This window comes from Lagopus muta, chromosome 1 (genome assembly GCF_023343835.1).
Source record: "Lagopus muta isolate bLagMut1 chromosome 1, bLagMut1 primary, whole genome shotgun sequence".
Classification (NCBI taxonomy): Eukaryota; Metazoa; Chordata; class Aves; order Galliformes; family Phasianidae; genus Lagopus; species Lagopus muta.
In genome coordinates this window covers 29821764-29846997 of record NC_064433.1, presented here as the reverse complement: position 1 = coordinate 29846997, position 25234 = coordinate 29821764, and the positions used below count along the sequence as shown (strand labels likewise).

General features: G+C 40.1%; 1 protein-coding gene across 4 annotated transcripts in view; it reads right to left on the bottom strand.

Moving 5' to 3' along the window:
• Nucleotides 1-25234, bottom strand: part of TMEM117 (transmembrane protein 117) — a 193852-nt gene that overhangs the window by 18935 nt on the left and 149683 nt on the right. For all 4 annotated transcript variants that reach the window (XM_048929230.1, XM_048929253.1, XM_048929241.1 and 1 more), the window contains one exon: nt 23377-23536. In XM_048929230.1, coding sequence (XP_048785187.1) covers nt 23377-23536 — 160 coding nt within the window. The remainder of the gene's footprint in view (nt 1-23376; nt 23537-25234) is intronic.

Sequence of the window (25234 nt, the reverse complement as noted above, 5' to 3'; positions counted from 1 at the left end):
CACATACATAAATTTCCTTGTTGCTTGATATACAAATAAAAAATGTTTTCTAGTGTTGCCTAAATCCAAGCAGATAGATTTGCAGTAAAATACCTGAGCAGATATTTTCCTTGCTATGAGCTTTGTAACATAAAAAATGATGCTATAGAAAGAAAGGATATCACGACCAAGAGTATTATATGTTATATTACATGTTGCTCACTGAACATGGAAAGTAAATCAGCTGCCTTAAGATTAGGAATGGGTGACTGAAGAGCTGTTCTGTCTTGGACAAAACTCCTTCAGCTCATACATGCTCTGAAGAATTTTGCTATCATATGTTCTGAGAAAATTTGGGGCTAGTTGCAGACAATAGTATAAGCTTGCCTTTATGGTGCTATGCACATTCTAGGATCAAGTTTGAAGTGATGCTTTTAGACCAATGGTCTCAGTTTGAAAACCATCATCCAGCTGGTTTTTGGTTTATCTGTAACTGTAAATAACATGTGCTTGTGCAGGGTTCAACTTGCAGTAAACAGTAGAGAAACAGCAACATTCAATTTCAATTGAAACAAAGAAAAAACGAAATTTTTTTTGCATTTTATAGAATCACGGAGTGGGTTGGGTTGAAAAGAACCTTAAAGATCATCCAGTTCCAAACCCTGCTGTGGGCAGGGTTGCCATCCACCAGATCAGGCTGCCCTGAGCCCCATCCAACCTGGTCTTGAAAGCCTCCACGGAAGAAGCATCCACAGCCTCTCTTACAGAAAGTAAAAAGGCCAGATACACACAGAATGCACGGAAAAATGTGTTTAAATTTGGGCTTTACAAAAAAGTCAGTGCAAATTCCGTATTCCTTTTCTTTTAAAAAGAAATCCAAATAGTAATAAGTCTCTTCCAAAGTTATTCTTATCCTCATAAATTTGCTAATTAAAAATACTGGTTTTAGCACGTAAGCAAAGAAAAAGACAACTGCGCAGATATTGATAGAAGAAACACTTACTTTCCAAAACTTGGTTATCTGCAACTGAAGTTTCAGGAACAACAGTAATATAAAATACATCTGGCATCTAGTTTTTCCAGCTCCTTCTGTTTTTTATTTTTCTTTCTTTTCTTTTAATTTTACTTGAAGCTAAAATTTTCTGTGTCCTGAGTTCTAGCTAATAGGATTAGCAGCAGCATGCCGTACTTGCTAATGTGTTGCCTTTATCTGCTGAAGACAACACATTAACGTATTGCATTCCTGAAGTCCTCCTCCACACTTCCTCTAAACCCCCATTTTACCTTCCAAGGCTGTGGTGCCGCCATTAGGCACATCTATTTCACAAGTTGTTCACAACTTGTTTGCTGTCAGTTGGAGTGGCAGTACAAAATGCATACACTGTGCTTCCATAGACATTACATAAACACATCTGGGTAGCAAAAGAAGATATGAGGAAACACAAAAAGCTTAGCAGGTGTGCATATAGAAATAAAATCAGCATCACTCGCATGTCAGTATCTTGGAACATGTCTTCAAAAACCATAATCAACAATCTACAAGTGAAAATAGATATACATTATATGAATGCTTATTTTGTCCATTTTAATTTGCATTATATATACTGCCAAATAGGTTTCTAGTATTTATTGACTGTGTGGGTTAGATTTCCATTTACCACAATGGGAACTAGCATACAGATCTTACAGTCACTCACATTTGGTGGTTCTGATCTTCCAGCTGAATTATGCTCTGGGAAATTCAGCTCAGTCTCGCTCCAGAAGCACCATGGATCAATCTAGGCTTGTCCACATGCACTACGAAGCTGACATCCTTTCTTGCAATTAAGGTCCTTTTCAGAATATTTAAGCCCAAACTGTCAATGATGTCTGGTCTAATGACCTCTGAATACTTTTTCTGTCTTTTCAGTCATATACCCATATTTTTCCATTGACTGTAATAATTCTAGTAATCATATGAGACACTTTCTCTTGTCTCCCACAGCAGATCTAAAAGATAAAGAGCAGAATGCCCATGGAGCTGCTCTGGTACATCCTCATCAAATGCGAGCATCTGCCTTGGCCACCTGAAATTACAACTCCGCACAAGCCACTGTATATTTCAATAGGATGTAAATGGCCCAGCCTTCTGATACAAATGGACTGGAAAATTTAATAGGAAGTATGAATCCATGAAAACAAAACAGTGCTTAACTGTGCTGTTGTGCACAGACTCAGACCAGTGCGTGAAATACAAATTGCCAAATTCTGTCACAACAGACCCAGGAAAAAGCTATATCTGATCACAGAATAAAACTGTTCTCTGTACTTTCTTCTGTTTTCCTCACCTACTCCGTGAGCAGAGTTCCTCAGCCAGCGACAGACATTTTAGATGACATTACCTGGAGATGAAGGGGTGAAGTAAAGAGGTACTGCCCCGTGGAAATGCCTTGCCCCATGGAAAGAAATCTTTCAGAGCAATGGTGATTGCTTGTCAGTCTTCTTTCAGGCATTTCAAAGAAATGTCAATGTATTCCATTGGTGATGTTCTGCTTGAAAAGTCACATAAATAGAAGGAGCCATGGACAGTTTCCCAGAATGTTTTTCCAGGAGGCTAGTTGCAGAATTAAGCTAAATTTACTGGACTGGACTCTGTCCACATGTGTGTCTGATGAACTGAGCCAGCTCAGAGTGCTTAGCAGTTTGCAGTGTCAGAGAATTTTCTACCCTACAACGTCCTGTCAGAGACTGATATCCTGAGCAGAATATGGGTGTACCTAGTTAAACATCTAGTTAAGGAGAAAGAGATATCCAGTTCTAAGGCATCCCCAGTCTAACACTAGAAGGTCTGAAAGCTAAAATGGGAAGTTTTCAGACTGGCAGCGATCCTACGTGAAACAACTTCTAGTGAGTATAGAACTTGCCACTGGAACAAGACCTCAAAATGATGTGCAATGCATTTTCAGAAGTGAATTAAATTCTGTCACTCTATTACATTAGGTTGTTTCCTACATTATGATACATTCTTTAATTACAAGACAATTTACTGAATCAGACAAAAATATGCTCTTCTTCAACATGCATGAGAAAAATTACAGGAAAAACCATTTGCTAAGAATCACCATAAGATCTTTGTCATAAGATACCCTTATTTCATTTTATTCTCCATTACTGACTAAACAGATTTTGAGGAAAAAAATAGAAAACAGTAGTCTCCCTACATAAGTCCCTACAGGTCTACCACTTCTATTACTTTCACTTAGAGGCTACAAAAAACTAGTGTATTACTTGGATTATTACACTGCATATCTCATAGAGACCATAGTATTACATTAGTCATTCACTGTAGTTCAGTTACATGAAACATCCTCTCATTACAGAGTGGATGTGACATCATAGTTGCAGAAATTATATACTTGAGCTCTGACCTTCCAATTTACCCTTTGCAAAAATTCATTCCTTTTCTTATCCCCTGGGGAAATACTTGAAGTGAATTACAGAATCATTAAGATTGGAAAAGACCTCTAAGATCATCTTGTCAGCCCATCACCACCATGCCCACTAAACCATACCTCTCAGTGCCACAACCACACATTTCTTGAACACCTACAGGGATGGTGACGCCATCACTGTCCTGGGCACCAATAACTGACCTATCCTCCAGAGAAGAATATTTTCCTAATATTCAACCTGAACCTCCCTTGGCATAACACGAGGCTACTACCTTTCATCCTGTATCTACTTACCTGGGAGAAGAGGTCGACCCCCACCTCAACATAGCCTCTTTTCAGGCAGTTGTAGGAGCAATAACGTCTCTCCTGAGCCTCCTCTTCTCCAGACTAAAGAATACCAGTTCCCTTAGCCACTCTCCACAAGTCCTGTACTTTAGAACCTTCACAGTTTCACTGCCCTTCTCTGGACAAGCTCTAGGGTCTCAATGTCTTTCCTGTGGTGATGGACCAAAACTGAATATAGTACTTGAGGTACAGACTCATCAGTGCTGAGTATAGGCGGATGATCACTTCTCTAGTCCAGCTGTCTATACCACCACTTATAAAAGCCAGGATGCCATTGGCTTACTTGGCCACGTGGACACACTGCTGGCGCATGAGTATCATAGAATACTTTCAACTTGGGATCTTCTGTAATATTTTATGATTCTAAGAAAGACCCAATTTTCATGCACCTATGCTGTCTAGGCCTGATTCCCCCATCCCACATTCTGTGTGATCACACCCAAGATGATCTGCTCCATAATCTTCTCTAGCACTGAGATCTGACTGGCAGGCCTGTAGTTTCCATATACTCCTTACTACTCTTCTTACAGACTAGCATTACATTAGCAAGTCTCCAGTCAGCCAAGACCTCTCCAGTTGACCAGGATTGCTGATAGATGAAGGAAACTGGATTGGCTATCACCTCCGTCAGCTCCCTCAGCATCCTTGGGTGGATCCCATTTAGCCCCTTGGACTTGTGGCAGTGCAGGCAGAATATCTAATCTCTAATTGTTTCCACCTGGATCGTAGGGGGTTAATTCTGCTACCCATCCCTGTCTTCCAGCTCAGCAAGCTGAATACCCTGAAGATGACTGAATTTCCTATTAAAGACAGAAGCAAAGAAGATATTGAATACCTCAGCCTTCTCCTCATCTTTGGTGGTGATGTTCCCCGCTGCATCCAAGAAAGGATGGCCCTCCTTTTGTTGTTAATGCATTTGTAAAAACACTTTTTGTTACCTTTTACAATAGTGGGCTGCATAACCTAGCAATATCCTTGTACTCTTCTTGAGTTGTCTGTCCCTTCTTCCAAAGTAAAATCTTCTGCAGGTTACAAGTGTATAAATTACATGCCTCAAGGAATGAACAAAATCATAAATCCAAAAATATAGCCTCAAATGTGAATAAAAATTAGGGAAGATAACTCTTTTCTACAGTCTCCTCTCTGACCCCAATGCAAAAACTCACTGCCTGACTGGGAGAGAGAAAAAACGCAATTTCAGCTTTTTAGACCGGAGCGATATATCTACCTCTGCCAACTGTATGCAGAAAACATGAACTTCATCCTAAAAGGTTTTCAATGTTTAGAAATCTCCTGGGAGAACTTGTCAAAAACACAGTGAACCAAGTTCTAATTGCACTAACTCATCCTGCTCTTGACAAACACAACAGTTTGGTTTGAATTTCAAAACTACTTCCGTCAAAATCCTTGGGAGCAGAGAGAATGTTGTTAAGGTGTCTTTTTGAACCTCAAAGACAAAATCAGGTTGGTGGTGTGCCTTGAATGAATTAAAACATTCTCTTAGTGAGATGTGAATCCAAATATAGCAACTATGCTGATCACAAGGAAATGCTGAATTACCGCTTTAAAAAAAGATGAAACAGGGTGGACAACCTCAAAAGGTATGGAAATTCAGTGGAGATAAGACAGCATATTTACAGCACTTGGCAGAAGCTTATCCAAACTACCAGAGCCTTCTGAAGAAAACCCTCCTGCAGCCCTCCTAGTCACTCTTTACTTTTGCTCTGCAAGTAATCCCTTTTTCACCTCTGCCAATGCTCTCTTTGGAAGACCACTCGCCTACTCCTCCACAGTTCACGTCCTTTGGGTCAATTGTAAGTGCCCATGAGCCCCTCTTTTTGGAGGGGAAGATCTCTTCCAACATTTGCTGTTTCAGAAATTTACTTCTTTCATCTACCCACATGACCTTTGCTACTGGAGACAGCATGTACATGCTTTTCTCCTCTGTATTTTCTTAACTTTCTCCTTAGCATCTATCAACAAAGTAGACTTAAATGAACCCTTCAAATTTTTAATTTTAAGGACTTTCCTGACAAAAATTTAGAAAAACTACAGACTGCCCTCTCTCAGATGCACTGTGTGTATGCAAATGCAGGGCTTCCAAATTTACAAGTGTGACTCCAAAACGTGCAATGACTGGCACCAATGAATCACAGGAGCTATGTAACAGCAGCTGGGTGATTACTCTCTCAGTGTGATTAATAGACCAGGTGGGTTTTATAGCAAAGTTCTGCATGTGTACGTATGTAGAGCAGAGGTAGATGCATGTGTTTTTTGGGAAATGTCTGTTTAGCCAATCAAAGCCACATAATGCAGATACTTACTGACGCTTTCTGCATAGGAAAATATAAGATTCAAGCATTATTTTCAATTGTTTAAAGAAATGCTAAATCAATTTTCTCATAGAGGGGATGTTTTAGAGCAATTCACCAAGTCAAGATAATGAATGAGCTGTTCTTTCACAGTATTCCTCAAGGAGGAATTATTCCAAATGATATGGTTATTTCATATGAACATTTGTAAAGGGACAATCATTATGTGAATTACATATTTAAAAAAAAAATTATTTCAACTTACAGTTTATAACAGTACTTTCATCTTTTTTTTTCATTCAGCAATAAAAAAGGCATCATTTATAATTCTCCTGGCCTTCCTACAGAACAAATGTCTGCTAGTAAAGTTGCTGTGCTCATTCAAACATACAATTATACATTGGAGGGTCCTGGGCAATCTATATTAACCAAAATAATGAATTTATTAAAAATGCTCACTTACATGTAGCAGTTTAGGTATGAGAAACGCATTACAAAATGTATTTGGAGTGGCAAGGGTGTTCACCTACAGTAATATAAACTACCATTTGAGAGATATTGGACAGGCACTTGCAGTGCTACACGCTTAGAGTCCAGACAGTAGTACTCTTGCTGTCATGTTTTTAAAAGAAAATATAGACTGCTTTTGTTTCCTTGGGCTCAGAATACTCTTAATGAGGTTTACCCAGTTTGATTGTACAAAATGTGGCTAAAAAGTATGCAAGTATAAATGAAATATGGACACAGCCAATTATAACAAGTGTTACTACAATTTCAAATGTCTATATGAATATAGAGGTGGAGAGGTATAATTCAAGAGAGCACCTCAGAAGCACACTGCACGTTATTATTACAGCAAAGTACTATTTAGGAATTAAAGACTACTGTGCTATTGGTCTGTATCAGCATGCCTGGCAGCAGAGCTTGGCCAAATGTTCTGTTCTGGCCTAAAAGCAATTTCACTGCTTTTTACAAGCAAAAATTAAAAAGCTGAGGTATTAAAATAACATTTGCTGATGTCCTTTGGCAGAGACCCTGCTAACAGATCTTGCAGATGCTGAGAGGTTCTGAGAGCTCCATCTGATAGACTTCCCACTGCAAACTACAGATATACAGAAAAGACAGAATCCCCTGATGTGGGCTACAAAAACACTGACCAGAACAGCTTTTAATCAAAGCTCACATGAGACTTACAGAAGATTAGAAGCTCCTACAGCAAAAGAAACTACTCCCCAGCAATCACACAGAATGACTTCACCTCCCCTAAGAAACTCACCTAACAGCTTCCATGAATTGGGTAGGAATTATTGTTTTCCCCACCCATTTTATCCACATTTCCCAATTTCTCTGTTATCCTGCAGCCAGCTCCAATCTTCTTGCTTTAACTGCTGGGTCACAATGTGAGGATAATGTCACTCTGTAATTCTGGTATATTTTGCAGCAACAACTTAAGCAATGGGCAGTACTATTCCTAGTTAGATAAACATAACATAATTCTAGTAAATACAGTTGCATGCTTAATTCTAGATAATGTTGCTAATGGATCCTTACTAGATACGTTGTTTCCTTCTTTATATGAATAAAACCAAGCAAATCTCCATGAAACATGTTTTGCACAGAAAAACAGCTATTTAAGGCTTTGCTTCTTAACTGGCAATAATGACAAAAATCTACAGATCTGAAAGTAACAAGAAAAGCTTCCACCAATTCCTGTGATGTGAACTCAACTGAGTTTACATACTCTTTGTTGTCACCCTTTAAAAACAGATTACTAAGGAAAGCTATGCAAACAATGATTTCCCCACAAAATATGTTAATAATTTTATTTGGTTTGGATATCACACTTGGCAACCCATGCAGCATATACGACATTGTGGTTCAGCATGGATATACATCCCTTGGGGCTATTCATTCCCCAGGCAAGCCTGTTGTGTGAGTGTTCCTTTTTAGGACTCTCACTAACATTCTGCATTTTCAAATGCAATCTATGTCTTACAAAGTAAGAGTACTGGTAATTGATAGAATAAGTCGTTATGTTCGACAGATAATAGAGTCCTGACAGGTTCCTTTTAGAAGTACTCACTGAGGTGTTTCTCAGTGCAAACTTATTGACAATCTTTGTGCGGGGAATGAAAATTTGTTTTTTATTTTCAGATATTTTCAGTGCTTAAAGTTGCCTATACTTACAAGTGTTATGCATTGGAAAAGTGCTGTACTACTGCTATAAAAATGAAAATGAGGTTGAAAAACGATGACATGGAAGTGGCTATCTAACAGTTCAGCTGAAACTCTGAAGGTCACCAGGGTGGACCAGGCATTTTGCCTGCAAATTAATACAGCTCTGTCAAGCTGGAGCCATAGCCTGAAAGAGAATGCTGAAAATGGTGCTGTGGTGCTGGAGAATTGCTCTGGAGAGCTGGGAAGAGCCCCTCCTTGGTCGGTCTCTTGAAATTCAGCAGGGGGGGAAAGCAGAGGGCTCTCTGCACGCACAGGCAGCTGTTCCTCCCAACCCTTCTAGCCACCAGAAGAAGGAACAAGAAAGCTTGGGGTGACAAACCCTGGCCATTTTATCCCTTCTCTGTGGTTAGGTGTAGTTTCTAAGTTCATAAAAAGATAAATGCAATAAACAGTTTGCACTACAAGAAAGTCTTTTAGGTTTATACTTTACTGTTGCTGAAGTGATACTAGAGGAATTCATACATCTCACAGGACAAGGGCACAGAGTTGCCACTGGGACAGGTGCCATACGGAACAGGCAGAAATCAGCTCTGCTGCTTACTGTTCAAGTATGTCTGTACAAAACATCTATTTCATTTGCTTATAACTTTTCCAAATTTAACTGCTTGGGTTGAGCAAACTCCATGCCAGGTGTCTGCCTTGGGCTGTTTTTTACTCTTCTGTTTGTTTCTATGTTTCTGTTTTAGGGTTTTGACATTTTCAACTAGCACCAGTTAAGCACTTCTGAGAGCAAAACCAGGAGAAAATCAGCTTCTTTGTCTGCTGCAAAAAAGCCTCATACTTTGGAGCAGAGACAGCAGCAGCTGTGATACCACGTGCAGCATGGTATCACTGACCCAAACTGGAAGAGTTACGGTACCTCTGAAAAGTCATAACTTTCTCATTTGTGAGAGTGAAGCTAAAAGTTCAGAAGCAAGCGTATGTGCAAACTGTGCACCACCCCATGTGCCTAAAGGACTCAGCTTCCAGAACTTCTTCGACTTCAAAACTGCCACTTATGGAAGAGAGATGGAACATCCTTCATTCTTGTTTGTCTCCCACCTCATTGCTTTTGGCTGGGATGTGGAGCTGCCATTACCAGCACAGCAGCTGAGGGGCTGGGAGCCAGCTTGTCTGAGACAAATAAGGACACAGTGACACAACTTCTCCTCTCCCCTCCCCACCAGCTCTTTAAGAGACCAAGAACCAAGCCCAGCACATCATGTGACAGGGGGCTGCTTTCCCCTGGGACACACTGTGGATGGAAAGGAGAGCAAGGAGAGAGAGAGTTGATAGGAAAACTGGAATTAGCTGCAAGGGGAGCCCAGCAGGAGGGGCAAGGAGGTGGCATGTTGTAGGATTGTTGCAGAAGGCAAATGACCTTTGCATAGAGGAAAGGCCCTTTTCTGTAACAAAGGATTTAACCATAGTGATTATGAGGTGGGAATATATAGTGTTAGAGAGTTATTCACTCTGTATCTGCAACAGGAGATGGGAGGTTGTGGAAAGCAGGGTGTAAATGTAAGAAACAGAAGTAGAAACCTGTACCCATTATAATGGGATTCACCAGTGCAAGGAAGAACTGATTTTTTTATATGAAACATTAAGCGAATTTCTAAAAGCAAAGTATTCCCAGGCAGTCTTAAATTGTTTGCCTTTCTTTTCAAGAACCCACCTAAGCTTCGATTTATTCAAGTGACAAGTGCCCAGAGCAGTTCTAGACATCCATCAAGGCTGGACCTGAATATATATTCTCCACTGGGAAGATGAGGAAGGATTGACAACGTAAGTGAGATAGTAAGAATACTGTACTGATATTGTAGGGATAGTAAGAAATTGTAAAGCCTAGTACGGGAAAAAAGTAACTTTCTTTTTTTAAATGGATCCAACGGCATGACACTGTCATAGCCGTCACTTAGAACAAGCAAAGAAGCTGCTTCTACAACCATTTGGGAAATAGGGCTGTCAGTATAATAATAAATAAGATTACATCAAATAAATATGTGGCTCTGTCTACGCCTAGTGAAATTACACGCTAGATACTTCTGCCCCCAGTTAGCTAACCGCTCAGCTAAAGGATGGGTAATAACATACATTTTCATAATAATGTCCTCAGACATCTCAAATTAGGGACCCTTTGACTGTAATTTCTTCGCGCCTCAGTATCAAATGTGGACAATAAGAGACAATAATACTCCAGTTGTGAAAGCTATTGTGAAGATAAATACATTAATGTTAGAAAAGCCCTCAGGAACTGCGGCAATTATTGCCACAAAAAAGCTCTCAAGGAAATGAATGATTCCATCTTCATATCAAGGTCTCAGTAGTGCACAGTAAGTAAGGCCTAGGGCCACACAGTGCACAAAACGGGTAAAACAAAATACTGAATAGCTTCTTGCTAAGTGAGCACCATTCATCCAATGCTGCCAATGAGACAGAGGTCTCCTGTGGGAAAATGGGTGCCAACAGATAATTAAAAATTGCATCACAATACAGTGGGGGTGAAAGGTTTATTCCAGTGACCTTAATTCTGGCCTTTTAAAAACTCTGAATGCGTGACTCTGCAGCTTCAGTAGTGCTGTCTCATTTTAACACCATTTTTAGGTACAACTCTGTGCTTGCTTAAATTACGGACTGCTTGTTTCTGACGTTAGGATTGTTTGTGTGCTGCCTTTGTCTCCCTCCCTGTATAGGGAACACTTTGTCTAGATATGCAAATCTTTGCAGCCCGACCTTGAGGAATAGCAGAAGTTTGTATAATTTAAATTAGTGCAGTAATTGTTTGGTCTGGATGCCAGGAACATCCCCGGGAGAACTTAACATTCATTCAGAAGATGTAGCTGCTGCCTCGCAACTTAAGGTCAGAACAAAAGGGCCAGACTGAAGCCAAGAGAACACACTCAGTGGGAGCAGCACTGGTGGTTGCTGCGGCGTAAAGCTGTCAGTGATAAGAAGTGCTGTGGGACTGTCTGGATGGCCAGAGCAGATCTTCCAGCCATAGAGAGCACGAATCAAAGCCATCAAAAAGTGCTGTGGACAGCAAGCAGTCCCTTTTGCTTTCTCTAACATGGATATGGCAGATCACTTCTGCTCCACTGCCTATACCAAATGCTGCACATGGTATCACTGCTGCTGCTGAGGAATTTCCATTTCTCTGCTTTGGGCATACCGTTCTGAAGTGGAATGAAGTGTAATCATAAACCCAATGCGTGCTGCGCATTGCGTATAGGTAAGCCCAAAGATCACCTGAGAGAAACTAAAAGCAAAGAGCCATCCAAGAAGGATTATAAGATTATGTTCTTAAATCCATACCAAGATACATCAGAAAGAGACGTACACTGTTTTTTCGTTTTCATCTCCAGGTGATAAAGTGGATTACCTAGCCACAATTTAAATCATTTTATTTCTCACAGAGTACCCGATACGAGAAACCACATCAGCACAACTCACTGAGAGTGGATGGAGAGTGAAATTGAAGATGATTTTGTATGAAAGGAAGAGTTGGAATGCCTGCCCCTAAAAGATGAAATAAAACCACTCCCCAAAATAACAGCAACAATGTGGTGTTCTGGGTAACTGTACCAGGGAACTAATGCTGTGGAGGTACAAGCCATAAATGTACTGACAAAAAGATAAGATTCCAAGGTTACTGAGGAGGAGATGAAAACAGAATTGGTGAGGGTACCTCCTTGATTAACATCTTTTTTAATCTGTGTTTGTACAATTTCCACAACTACAGCACCCTTAATGCTCCTACAGCACACTTTGGCTCATGCAGAGCTCTAAGGAATCTTAATGAAAAAAATGATATTGCAAATACTACCCAGGCACGAGGAAGAGACTAAGAGGTTAATTATTTGGGGACCAGCTGAGAGGTCATACAGCCCAAAGCTGCAGCCTAACTGCAAGAGACTAGCTGGAGGACTCCATAGGCATGCTGATTTCATTGTTCCACTGCTCCAGTGGGAAACACAGATTCACACTGTGTCAGGCAGGAGTGGTACCCAGCCTATCTGTCAGGTCTGGTAGGTGTTAGACTGGGGAAACTCCTCTCCCTAAAGGGAAGGAAAACATGGGCAGACTCTAGGAAATAGAAACATTTTAGCTTCTGGTCTGCAGGAGAGGAGAATCTTTGCTGAAATAAGGCCACACTTGCACAATACTTCTGACTCACGGGATGTGACTCCAAACACAGCACAGCTGAGTAATTAAGTGTTATTTCAAAGACAGGAACCACTGCAACTATAACTTCAAATCATTAGAAAGGACTAGGGACAATTAACTATTGATGGGTACAATAAAGTCTGGCTCTAACAGATGCAAACATTTCTAATGTACTCATTACTGCAAGACACTCAGTGATTAACTACACATGTCCCTTCTGTTATAGAAAAAAAAGCAGCAGCTGTATTGGACATGAGAAGAACTCAGAATAAAAATAAGCATATCTTTTTGTTTATTCACATAACAGCCTTCAAACTTTCTGAGGAATCATAAACAATTGCCATTCAATCAGATTTGCAGAAATAATGCACATAGGCCAACAATATTAGGCGTATTCCTGCCACTGTTTGATTAAGTGCAACCAAGCTGGTTCTGCTCAGTGCTGTTTCTCAGCAGACTTCAAATGTCCACATATCACCTGTCACTACATCCTGTAAGTTCAGTACACTGCATGGCTAAATATACATTGTGGGTAGGCATAAAACTTGTCACTTTATCTAGTGATGGCTCACTGAGGTTTATCTTTTTTCTTTTTTTAACGCACATGGTTGCATTTACAAATTGCGAACAGCTCCATTACTTTAAAAACAGCTGAATCTGTTGAATCTCATCTCAGATTTTTCACTCTGAGAAAAAAAACTGTGTTAACAAGGCTCACTACAAAGCAGACTTCTGGTCAAATAATATATTCCTAAGCACTGCTGTGGAGCACTGAAATTTATCTGAATGTCAGCATTACTGTTATTTCAACATATATCACTGCAATACAATATTAAGCAATGCATCCTCAGATTTACACCCCAGCAACAAAGCCTATCACACACTGATGGTAGCAGAAACTGTGAAAAGACTGTTCGCAATTAAAGATCAGAATACTTCTGTGAAAGAATTGCAAACGATCGCCAGCTTTTCCTGCTTCTAGAATTCATCTTTTCTGTGTACTTGGGCTGGATACAGCATTTTCAGGGGAGCAGTGTGTGAAAATACCAAGTCTGCTTTTGGAGAACTGCTTCATTATGCCTGTGAAAGATTGGCTACAGTGTCACATGTATGGCAGATACCCATTGTCAAGGTAAAAGGGAACAACTGTGACAAATGAGAAGCTTCCTGAGCTAATTCATTTTGTGTGTAGTCATCTCAGAGCCAAGGGGGCTGCAGCTGGGACTGCTGCCTGATTACGCTGAAAGCATTACCAAGTCAGACAGCATCCTTCTCTGAGCACCTTAGGGGCTAAGCAGACAATCAGACAACTAGTGAAAGAAAAGAACTACAGTTGTTCCTTCCCAGCAAATGAGGAACGGTGTCACAGAGCTAAAAAGTGCCCAGCTCTAGGCTGCCATGGATTGGTATGATAGGATTCAGGACAGCACAAATATAACAAGTTACAGCAGTAGGAAGAAGCTCACAAATTGAATCTATAATGCCTGAGACAAATATAATGTGTCCAAGTAAGATTTAACCATCCTCAAGGAGTCCAAAGGAGGAAAAGTACTTAAAAATACTGTACTTTGTATGTCTCATTTGAAAAATCCACAGCATAAAATGATGGTGCCAGTTATCAAACTAGACAAGCACAGAATGAGAACACTGCAGTATAAACCAGGGCAGCTCATTAAAAAGGCAAGATATAGACTGCACAATAATGGACAACATACACCCATCCTTTCTCTGAGAGGAATCATTTTACTTACCATTTTCTTAGTCCCAAACTAACTGAAAGTTCTGAAGAAATAAACTGTACTTTATAATAGGGTCTGGTAGGGGGACAAATGAATGTTTCAGGGATTTTCAAAAGGAATTTATACATCCACCTTAATCTCAAAAATATTCCAGTGAAGTCTTCTGTGCTATAATTACACATAATAATACAGTACTCTCCCCATTCCTTATCACCCTTTTACAAAAGCTCTACATACATTTCCATCAAACTTAAAAGGTGTTTCTCTTGAAAATAAAAGTAATGCATTTCAAATGCAATACATTATTCTTTGGTGCACTTCTTAATGCTTTGTCCACAGAAAATGGTAACATGAAGAAGGAAGGTGGAGGATGCACACACAGGTTGCTCTGAGTCTGCACGTACTCACATACCCGCCAGGAAAGGGACAGCTTGCTCTCTGGGACTCCCTTCTCAGCTGTTTGCTCCTGAACTGTCAAGTAGAGCATTTCTGGGATGACAGTAACTTGTCCCTGCCAGCGCATGATAGCCAGGAAATAACCCACTCCTTTGGTATCGGTTGTAGACAGAACATATAGGAAATATAGAATCATAGAATCATAGAATCACAAGGTTGGAAAGGACCTACAAGATCATCTAGTCCAACCGTCTCCTCATCACCATTGCCACCACAAGCACTAAACCACATCACGCAGCACGTCATCCAGATGCCTCTTGAACACTGCCAGGGACGGTGACTCCACCACCTCTCTAGGCAGCCATTCCAGTGCCTGACCACTCTCTGAGAGAAAAAGTTTTTCCTCATGTCTAATCTATAGCTCCTCTGATACAACTTGCAGCCATTACCCCGTGTCCTGCTCGTTGCCTGGGAGAAGAGGCCAAATCCCTCTTCACCACAACCTCCCTTCAGGAAGTTGTAGAGAGCAGTGAGGTCTCCCCTGAGCCTCCTCTTCTCCAGGCTGAACATTCCCAGCTCTTTCAGCCTCTCCTCATATGGCCTGTGTTCCAGACCCCTCACCAGTTTCGTTGTCCTTCTCTGGACACGTTCCAGGGTCTCAACACCTTTCCTGTAGTGAGGAGCCCAAAACTGAACACAGTATTCGAGGTGCAGCCTCACCAGAGCTGAGTAGAGGGGGACGATCACTGCTCCTGCTGGCCACACTATTTCTAATGCAGGCCAGGATGCCGTTGGCCCTCTTGGCCATCTGGGCACACTGTTGGCTCATGTTCAGCCGAGCATCAACCAACACCCCCAGGTCCCTTTCCTCTTCACACTCATCCAGCCACTCATCCCCAAGCCTATAACGCTGCATGGGGTTGTTGTGGCCAAAGTGCAGAACCCAACACTTGGCCTTGTTGAACCTCATCCCATTCATCTCAGACCAGTGGTCCAGCCTGTCTATATCCCTCTGAAGGGCCGCCCTACTCTCAGGCAGATCGACACCACCTCCTAGCTTGGTGTCATCTACAAACTTACTGAGGGGGCACTCAATCCCCTCATCTAGGTCATCAATAAAGATACGAAATAAGATGGGCCCCAGTCCTGACCCCTGGGGGACACCACTTTTAATGGATTCCCAGCTGGACTTCATTCCATTCACCACGACCCGCTGGGCACAGCCCTGTAGCCAGTTCCTTACCCAAAGAAGTGTATATCTGTTCAGACCATGGGCAGCCAGTTTCCCCAGGAGAATACTGTGAGGGACCATGTCAAAGGCTTTGCTGAAGTCTAGGAAGACTACATCAACAGCCCTTCCCTCATCTACCAGACTAATCACCCAGTCATAGAAGGAGATGAGGTTGGTCAAGCATGACCTGCCTTTCATGAAACCGTGCTGGCTGGGCCTGATCCCCTGGACACTGCATACATGCCCAGATGAAGGAGGAAACAGGTATCTGATGGGAATAAGGAGGAGCTCAGGGGAGTTACTGTTCTGTGTTCAAAAGCCATCTGACAGCCCCCCAAAAATGTAACTCTCAGCGAAATAAAGCAAAGCAATTTTGGACCAAGAAATTCAATGCAGATATAAATGCAAGAGTAGTAGTTGTGGATTCAAGAAATTTCATGCAGATTAAAGAAAAGCAATACTTCTAGGACAGGCAATATCTTATGTTTGAACCAGCAGGAAGAATCATAGAATCACCAATGTTGGAAAAGACCTCAAAGATCATCCACTCAAATCATCTACGTACCATCAATATTTCCCACTAAACCATATCCCTCAGTATGATTTCTAAACATTTCTTGAACATCTCCAGGAACAGTGACTCCACCACCTCCCTGGGCAGACCATTCCAGTGCCTGACCACTGTTTCTGAGAAGAATTTTTTAATAATATCCAACCTGAATCTCCCTTGGCACAATTTGAGCTCATTCCTTCTTATCCTATCACTGTTATTTGGGAGAAGAGCCCAACCCCCACACCACTATAACCTCCCTTCAGATATTGGTAGAGAGGGATAATGTCTCCCCTGAGCCTCCTCTTCTCCAGACTGAACAATCCCAGTTTCCTCAGTCGCTCCTCATAAGGCCTGTGCTCCAGAAATGCCATGATGTCAACAATGCCATGAGAAATGTCTCTGCAGAACAGTGTTTAGGACTGTACTTGAGTCTGTCACTTTAGTTTGTGTTAAGTAAAGCTGTAGATCAAAAATTGTTCTTGTCTGGTCCTTCTAATTCACTTTTATTTCAAGTGCTATTTTTAAATATTTTACATTGGTGCTGATAAGGAACATTTCCATGATCTACAGAAGGATGAAGATATAGAAAGGGCATAAGAGAAAAAAAAGGTCTCCTACATAAGAGACTTGTAGGAAGAAAAATCTATGATGATCTTTAGAAAGGCTGCCTTTACAGTGTCTTAGTCTCAGCTGGGATTGTTTTCTTTGGAGTGCATGGTATGATGCTATGTTTTGGTTCTAGCAGAAAAACAATACTGATAACACATTGATGTTTATAGATTCAGCTAAGCAGAGCCAAGACCATTCTGTAGGGTGAGAAGGGCCCAAGAAGCTGGGAGGGAACAGAACCAGGGCAGCTGACTTAAACTGGCCATAGGGATATTCCATGCCCTATGACATAAAAAGGAAGGAGTTTTGAAGAGGGTGTGAATTCCTCTGGCTCTCTCCTGCTACTCAGGGGGCTAGCAGGGCATCACTCGGGGTGATGAGCAATTCCTTGTGCATCACTTGTTATATACATATATATAAAAATACATGCATTTGTCATAATTATTATCCTTTTTCTCTATCTTAGTAAATAGTTTTATCTCAACCCACGAGCTCTACTTTGGTGGGTTTTTTTTTCTCAATTCTCTTCCCCATCTCACTGGGAAGAGGGGGAGTGAGAAAACGGCTGTGTGGTGCTCAGCCACCAGCTGGGTTAAGCTGGTTACCTCACTTGAACTTGTCTCCTTTTCTTCCAGAGACCCTGCAGTTGATGAGAGGTAGGGCACTGTACACCCCTTCTTTCACCACTGGGCTCTGCAGCAAACACTTAATTCAACACAATGACTGATCAAAATAATTACTCGTTTTTCTATGCTGCTTGACAGATGTGTCTAAAATTGGCTACTGACAAGCAAAATGAAACACTCCACGTAATATCAGGAAAAAAAAATGTTTCAGGTATATGGCTACAGGCACCTCACTGTGAAATAAAGCCATATGGCAACAACTAGGGATGCCAGTAAGAGGAGTGGATCTGCTGTCATTTTTATCGAAGGTGAATTTCCATCTACCCTGGCTCCACAGAAACACCTGTCACTGGTCACCTGCCCTTCTGTCTGAATTCCCATCTTGAAAGGGCAAGCAGTAAATGAAGATAAAACATAATGACCCCCCGCATGCAGAAGGTCTGAGTGTCAGAGATGACGTGCATGTTGTTTGGCAACTTCACCAACACAGATGTTTCTTATGGGTTTTGGTTTTTATTTTATTACTGTGTTTGCAAATGCTACAAAACCTAGCACAGGTTTGAAGGAATGTGCCCTGACATTCAAATATTCATTAAAGAAAAGCTCACCCTGGATGGGAGGTTTTTAGAAGGACAGTTGCAGAAACCAGCTCTGATCAAACAACATGCAAATTGAGAAAGGAGCACATTGAAGCCAGGCTGGCAAAAGGCTTAATCTTTAGAGCTCTTCATTCAGAATTTGGTTCCTTCCTCAGGAAGAAACTATTGGTTGGTAGTTCTTGCTGCTGCTTGTTAGGAAACAAGGAAATGTTTACACCAAACCTACAGTTGGAAGGATCTACAGAATGACAAATTATTTTGTGCTTTCTCTATGAACACAAAATCATACATTGCTTGGTTGCTTTGAAGGAAAGCTACTATACCTGTGCATTCTGCATATGTAATCACTACTCTCCTCTTACTTGCATTGATTAAATTAATCAAATTTCATTGTATCATGTATTTCATTGTATTCATGTATTTGATCAATTCATTGATCAAATTTCATAGTGTAAAGCTGAAAGTCATAGACAAAGTAGGTTTGCAAAGTTTAATAGACTTTCTAAGAAAATAAAAACTCCAAAAGCCAAGTTTTTACCCATTTTGTGTGGACAAGCCTGTGTTTTTACTTCAAGAATATTTTAGCTTCTTGAATGTACTTGATGCTATTGATGGTGGTTTTTAATGGACTCACATTGCAGTTAACACTGCAAACAAAACAGCTTGTCTGTTAGTGTAAAACCAGGATAACACAGAATAAATGAAACTGTCCCTGCTTTATTTATCTTTTAAAAAGAGCAGTTTCTGTTCCCTTTTGCTGTCAAAGTTTCAGTTAAACAATGACATATATAAATCATAATGCATGTCACAAAGTAGCTAAATTAGATATATTTTAGGGAAATGCAAAGAACTAGAAGGAAAAAGCACAGTAGAGCCTGAGGACAGGTTTTCCTCAATCTGTTAACCTTCCAATTCTCTTATTAATACTCCTCCAAAGACAGAAGATCAGACGTTCTGCAGAAGAAAATAAAGTGACAGGATTCCAACAAAAATGTGGGTTTTCAACTGTAGTAGCAAGAGTGATCTACAGTTACATGATACAGTAATTAAAAGACAAAAGTTTTACGAAAAATGCATTTGGAAATTGGTTTTTATCTTTTCCATGTGCTGATACCGTAGCACTTATATAAGGGGAGATGCAGCACTACTCATAAAAAAAATGTGATTAATTATCTAACTCTCTTTGACTTCAATTTCTTTCAGGTTATCCAGATTGAAAAATTCTCCGTTTACAACCATATTCCCATCTGGAATTAATGGGATTATTTAGCTATTTAGGTTTTGGACCATCAGAGATTTCTCAAAGAATCTTAGCCACAAGCAATGCCTGGCTTATTCTCAGCTAGAGTTTAGACCACTCTGACTTTGTATTTGATTGTACTGTCAGATAAAAAGTTGCAGTGAACCATAAGAACATCAAGAATTAATACCACAGGATTTGCAAAGTGCTCAGCAAGGTAGCTATTGCCATGGTATGTAACTCCACAGAGATGCTGAAAAGCTCCACAGTCTTCCAGAAGTCTGGAAAAACCTGCTCATGGAAGATACGAAAGGGCTGAAACAATCCATCAGCCCCAGACACATGAGACTTAATAATCCAGGCATTACAGGCTCCTACCCATTGGCAAACTCACTGGGAACATCATTAGAAAAATAACACAGAATAGTACATATCATGATCTGCTGTCTGCTTGCTCTGATATGGAATGTGGGATTACAGACACATTTTTCATACTTACTCATTCAGTTAACAGCTTTTCCATTGCATATGGGTGTAAAAATGTAATTTATTTCCTTAAAATAGTAAAAGTTCTAGTACATGATAATAGCATTATTACACATCCAGCTTTATTACGCATGGTCTTGCACCCAGTCTGAAACTAAGACTAAAAACAGAATGACGCCCATGTAGAGCAGGGAATGCTATAGGTGCCAGGAACACACATATGTCAGTGTCTCAGCATCTCAATGATCAGGGCAGGCACAATTAAACATGCTGTGAACATGACTAACTTCATCACTTTTATATAGTGGGAGAAAAATAAAAAGCTCATAAAGGTGTTTCTCACTACAAGCAAACACATCCCTTAAAATTAATTGATGCTCACCTGCATTGGACTGAATTTGATCTGTTGTTTCTCTGTGGGAAAACCTGCAATCTATTTTTAAAAATCAGTCTTATTATCTACATTGGATAAAATGTCCTAGTATGCAGGATTAGAATAAAGGCCTCTCCAACTCCCTGGAATGTCAGTTACTTCTGATACGCTGCTTTATACACAGACTCTTTTCCACACTGCAGTCTGGAAGCAGTGAGAGAATCAGAGATCTTCTTACCAGTGGGAGTCAGACGTGGCCTGAGCTTCCCCTTGATAAAACATGAGTAGAGTGACAATAGCTGAGAAGGACCTTTTGGATCTTCAGTTCTGGACTGATGCTATACCACAGCCTCTCCCCTGAACATGGCTGAAGGGATGGCTTCTCTGAGCTACACACTGCATCTGTTTATCCTCAGAGGAGGGAAACATGCACTGGTAGGGCATGTAACATCTCAGTTCTACTGTGTATGTTTAAAAGCACTTCAGCTGTACTTCAACCTCTCCACTGACTACAAGGACAAGCTGATTAAAATGAGGTGGAGATGTACAAACAGATATCTAAAACAGGTAGGTGAGTTTTTTTTATCCCTTCCCTGAAATGATGTGTCAGTGGGTACAGTATGACTGAGCCACCTAGTCATGCTGAAGTCCTGCAGCCTCCCTCATGATTCATCTTGTCCAGTTGACTTAAGTATTTTTACTGTCATAACTTTCACATTTTTACTGTCATAACTTTCACATTTACATTTCAGTCACAAGTCTTCCTTATTCTCCAAGCTCATCTGTGCTTGCCTCCTGACTTGTCCCCTGAACATCCCATTTATCACTTGGACTGAAGGAGCCTTTACACATTAAAAGGACAGTGAGGCTGGAAGGTGGCCAGAGCTTGTTGCAGGATGGAAAACAAAGGTAAAAAGTGCACCTACCCTTAAGCATCGCTCATGCATAACTGTCCATATAAGTTTAGCTGTTCGTGTTCTCCTCTTCACACGTCTGTCTGACTTATGTCTAATTGAAAAGAGTTAGATCTTCAGGGCAGAGACAATTCTTTTTTTCATGCTGTATACATGGGTCTTAGATACACTGGAAATTCTAATAATACTAAACAAGCAAAGTTGTCCTCCACAGTTGTGTGATTATTTTTCGCAACATTGAGAACAGGTTTCCATTTTTCTCTTGTTGCTAAAAGCAGTTACACTTGCAGCATTAATGCTGCTGTTCAAATGGACAGAAGATGTTTGCATTCAGTAAATTAAATGAGTCCTCATTTGTGTTCTTATTTAACATCAGCCTCAAACAGAAATAATGCCAAGAATTTTTTTGGAGCTAATTTTATCAGTTTTCTGTTAAAGGTTGCTAAATCTGAAAAAAATAAAATATCTGGAAATGAACAACACTATAAAAAAGAATTTCTGGAAACGTTTAATTCTACAGCACACTTCAGTCAAATAATCACAATCCTGATCATTTTTACTTGTGATTTAATGCTTTGCTGTCTAAATCTGATTTTACTGTATAGAACGGCAATGATGCTAGAACTACACTATAAATAAAACATGCCAAACTGAGTTCACATGCCAAATAAATAACTTTAAATAAATAAATAACTCAATTACACTATCATCAGTCAAAAATGCAATTAAGAGAAGACTCTCACTTTGTTGTTGCAAAAACATGAAATAGTACTTAGGACAGGCTGTTTCAAATAAAATTCCCTGAATTGAACGACTCCAAGGTTGAGGTACTGGAGCTCCATTTTTCAAAGTCAAAAGGATGACAATAATTATTTGATATCAAGACAGGTCTGTTTCTCTACCTGGCAAACAATATCAAATTCAGTGCAGCTTGACATGTCATGTATTTTCATTCACGTTTTCATTATAGCCCTATGAAGTACAATCATTTATTTTACATTCCCTTGAATCTTTTTGAAAGAGTAAACAAAATGAAAATAAATAAAATGAAGAAAACACCAGAAAGCTAGAAATTGAAATAGAATTCCATTTCCCATTCTTCTTGTCCTAACCATGAAGAACAGTGAACACTGAACAGTGGTGGACATTGGAAAATAAAACTGAACTATTCAACATTATGCAGCCTTGGTACAGCAGTGATAAATTCTGAGTGCCAGTGCAGTGTCACCTCCATGATAATTACACAAGTAATAGATATCTCATTAAAGAGAGCTAACGGTGTCAAAAATGGTCTTTTCTGGCAGAGTCAGCTAACAATATTGGAGAGAAAGGACCCCTCAGTTCTCGGATTCTTTGCTAAGGTTCAGTTTTACAGCCTAACATGTCTAGAACTAACAGCAAAAGCCATTCAGGCTTTGACATTCCTTTTCCTTGCCTCAGCCCAAATGACCCTGTTCTTCACAGGGCACTGGGTGAGTTTCTCACAGAAGACTCAAACTACCAAAAAATCAAAGGGTAGTGCACTGCATCACACAAAGAAAGTTTTTTGGCTACACACTTGTGACCCAGACACCTTTCTTAACAGCTAGATTCAAAGGAGCAGACATCGGGCAGACTACAGGGAATTATCTCCCTTGCTACCCTCACTATCAGAAGGCATACGAGTACCTGCCATCAAAGAAAGTACATAAATGTTCATATCAAAGTGGAAAGTAGAATCTTAATAACAAATATTAATTTTCATCTATTAAAATGCCACTATAATGTACTATACTGAGTATTGTAAAAGCTCGAAACACAGAACTCATTCTTTATCTGGATTTCTCCATCCTTTGAATTTAAGCTATGAATTTATACAACTAGCTTCTCTTTCTTTTTCTGATGTCTTTTTTTTTTTTTTTTCTTTTTTTTTTTTCATTAAACATTCTAATTTGGAAAGTTCCTTCTCCGTAGTCTAAGAAAAGATATCACCAATGTTGTCACCATGAAAGGGTTTTTGCAAAGTCACTGAGAATGATGTTACACAATGCCTCCACTAATAGTGATTGCAAACTAAATATTTACTTATCTTTACATAGTCTTGGCAAAACACCTTGTGCTCTAGTGGAAACAGAGTGAGCAGGCAGCCTTGGCAGCTGGAATGGAACGTTAGGAAAACGTACCTGCATGACAATAAGAAGGTCAAACACTAAGATAAAAGAAGCCAAGAATGCTCTTGAGACCTCATCACTTGGCAGAAATCCACGATTCAACTTGTCCCAGCTGATCCAGTCGGTAGTGATGACAAGCACAACTACGGAGGTCAGGGTAAATAGAACTGTCCTGCAGGGAAAAAAAAGTAGTTCAGAGAGAATATGATTGTAATGAAGATACAGCATTCTATTTTATCTACTTCTAGTGGTCAACCATTGCTTTATTAGTATATTTCCACTGATGAAAAGACACTGAAGAAATCTAAGTGTCCAAACAAATAATGTAATTCAAAATAGGGAAGCAGTTAGCTCTTCCCTCAATAAAAAGAAAGTTATTAACTACTACAAAGCATGCTGCAAAGTTAGGCTGGCATATATCACTCTTGTTCTTCATTCCATATTTTGTATTTGAGATGTTAATCAATTAAGTAAAATAATATAGAACTATTAAAACACACCAAAGACTATAATCTTCACCAAATACAAATAAATGATTTGAGAGAATATTTTGTAAGGCTCCAAGGACATTAGAATCTTTGAAAAATCTTTTCTCAGTTGCAGGAACCACAGGACATTAATTGTGAAGGCTGAATTTTTTATAAAACATCCATCTGTATGAAAGAAATTTTCATTGCATTGAATTAATCTTTAGCATTTTCTGTGGGTTGTAGAGAAAGATGCCACTCTGTATCTCCTAAGATGTCATTTGTACAATTTTTTTTACACAGTATTTCTGAGAAGTCAATGAAGAGTGAATTAAAAACAGCAACAATGCCTGAATATGAATGATGTGAGAATTCCTGAAGACACATCTGTGTACTTCACGCAACTCTGTGATATGCTACTGAAATAATTTTTTTTCTAATACATCCCTACAAAATAGTTCCGCACCACTTCCAGCAGCAATTTGGTGCTATCTTTCAGAGAATGACAGAATCCTTGAATGGCTTGGGTTGGAGGGGACATTAAAGACCATCCAGGGCCACTCTGCATGGGCAGGACTACCACTCATCAGATAAGGCTGCCTGGGGCCCCATCCAACCTGGCTTTGAACACTCCAGGGAAGAGGCACCCACAGCTTCCCTGGGAAGCTGTGCCAGTGCCTCACCACCTTTCAGATGGCAGTGATAACTGATTTAATTCCTGGTCCAATGAAAGCAGGAAAATATGCCAGTAAACTGATGATGAACAAGGCTTTTCCCATTAGCCAGAGCTGCCAGAAAATCCATGCTGTAATAGAGGCATACCAACATCTGAATGTATACATAGAACTAAATTATTGTGGCAGTGTTGACTTTGTTCTAGAGCAATGAAGTCTAATTTCCTTCAGCTACTGAGGACTGTAAAAACTGTGAAGAATACTTCCTATGGCACTTCTAATCAGAGCAAGTACTCAGCAGAGTGAAAGAAAAGTCTGTACAGCAGTAGTCACAGACTGCCGGTCTACAGACATTCATTTTTATACATCAGTCTTTGCTGTGTCTTTATGGCACAAATAAGCACATAAGCAGTTGTGTACACATTTGTACTCATGAGCAATTCTTCTGTGGCACGATGGGCCATCTCTTCCACAATATAATGAGACACAAAAGGACTTACTGCTGCTAGCTTTATGTTTGCGCATTTATTTTCATTCTTAATAAATTCAGTCATATTCAACACTGTAGTTGGCATTATAACAGTATCCCCTGATTGCATTACCAGCACCTGGGCCAGAAAAAAAAAGAATGAGGTGTATTATACTTAATTAGACCTCAACAACAGTCAAGCCTGCTTATTTCCAAAACATCTGCCATGCTGCTGTCTCACCTGTGAGTACTGAAGCTGA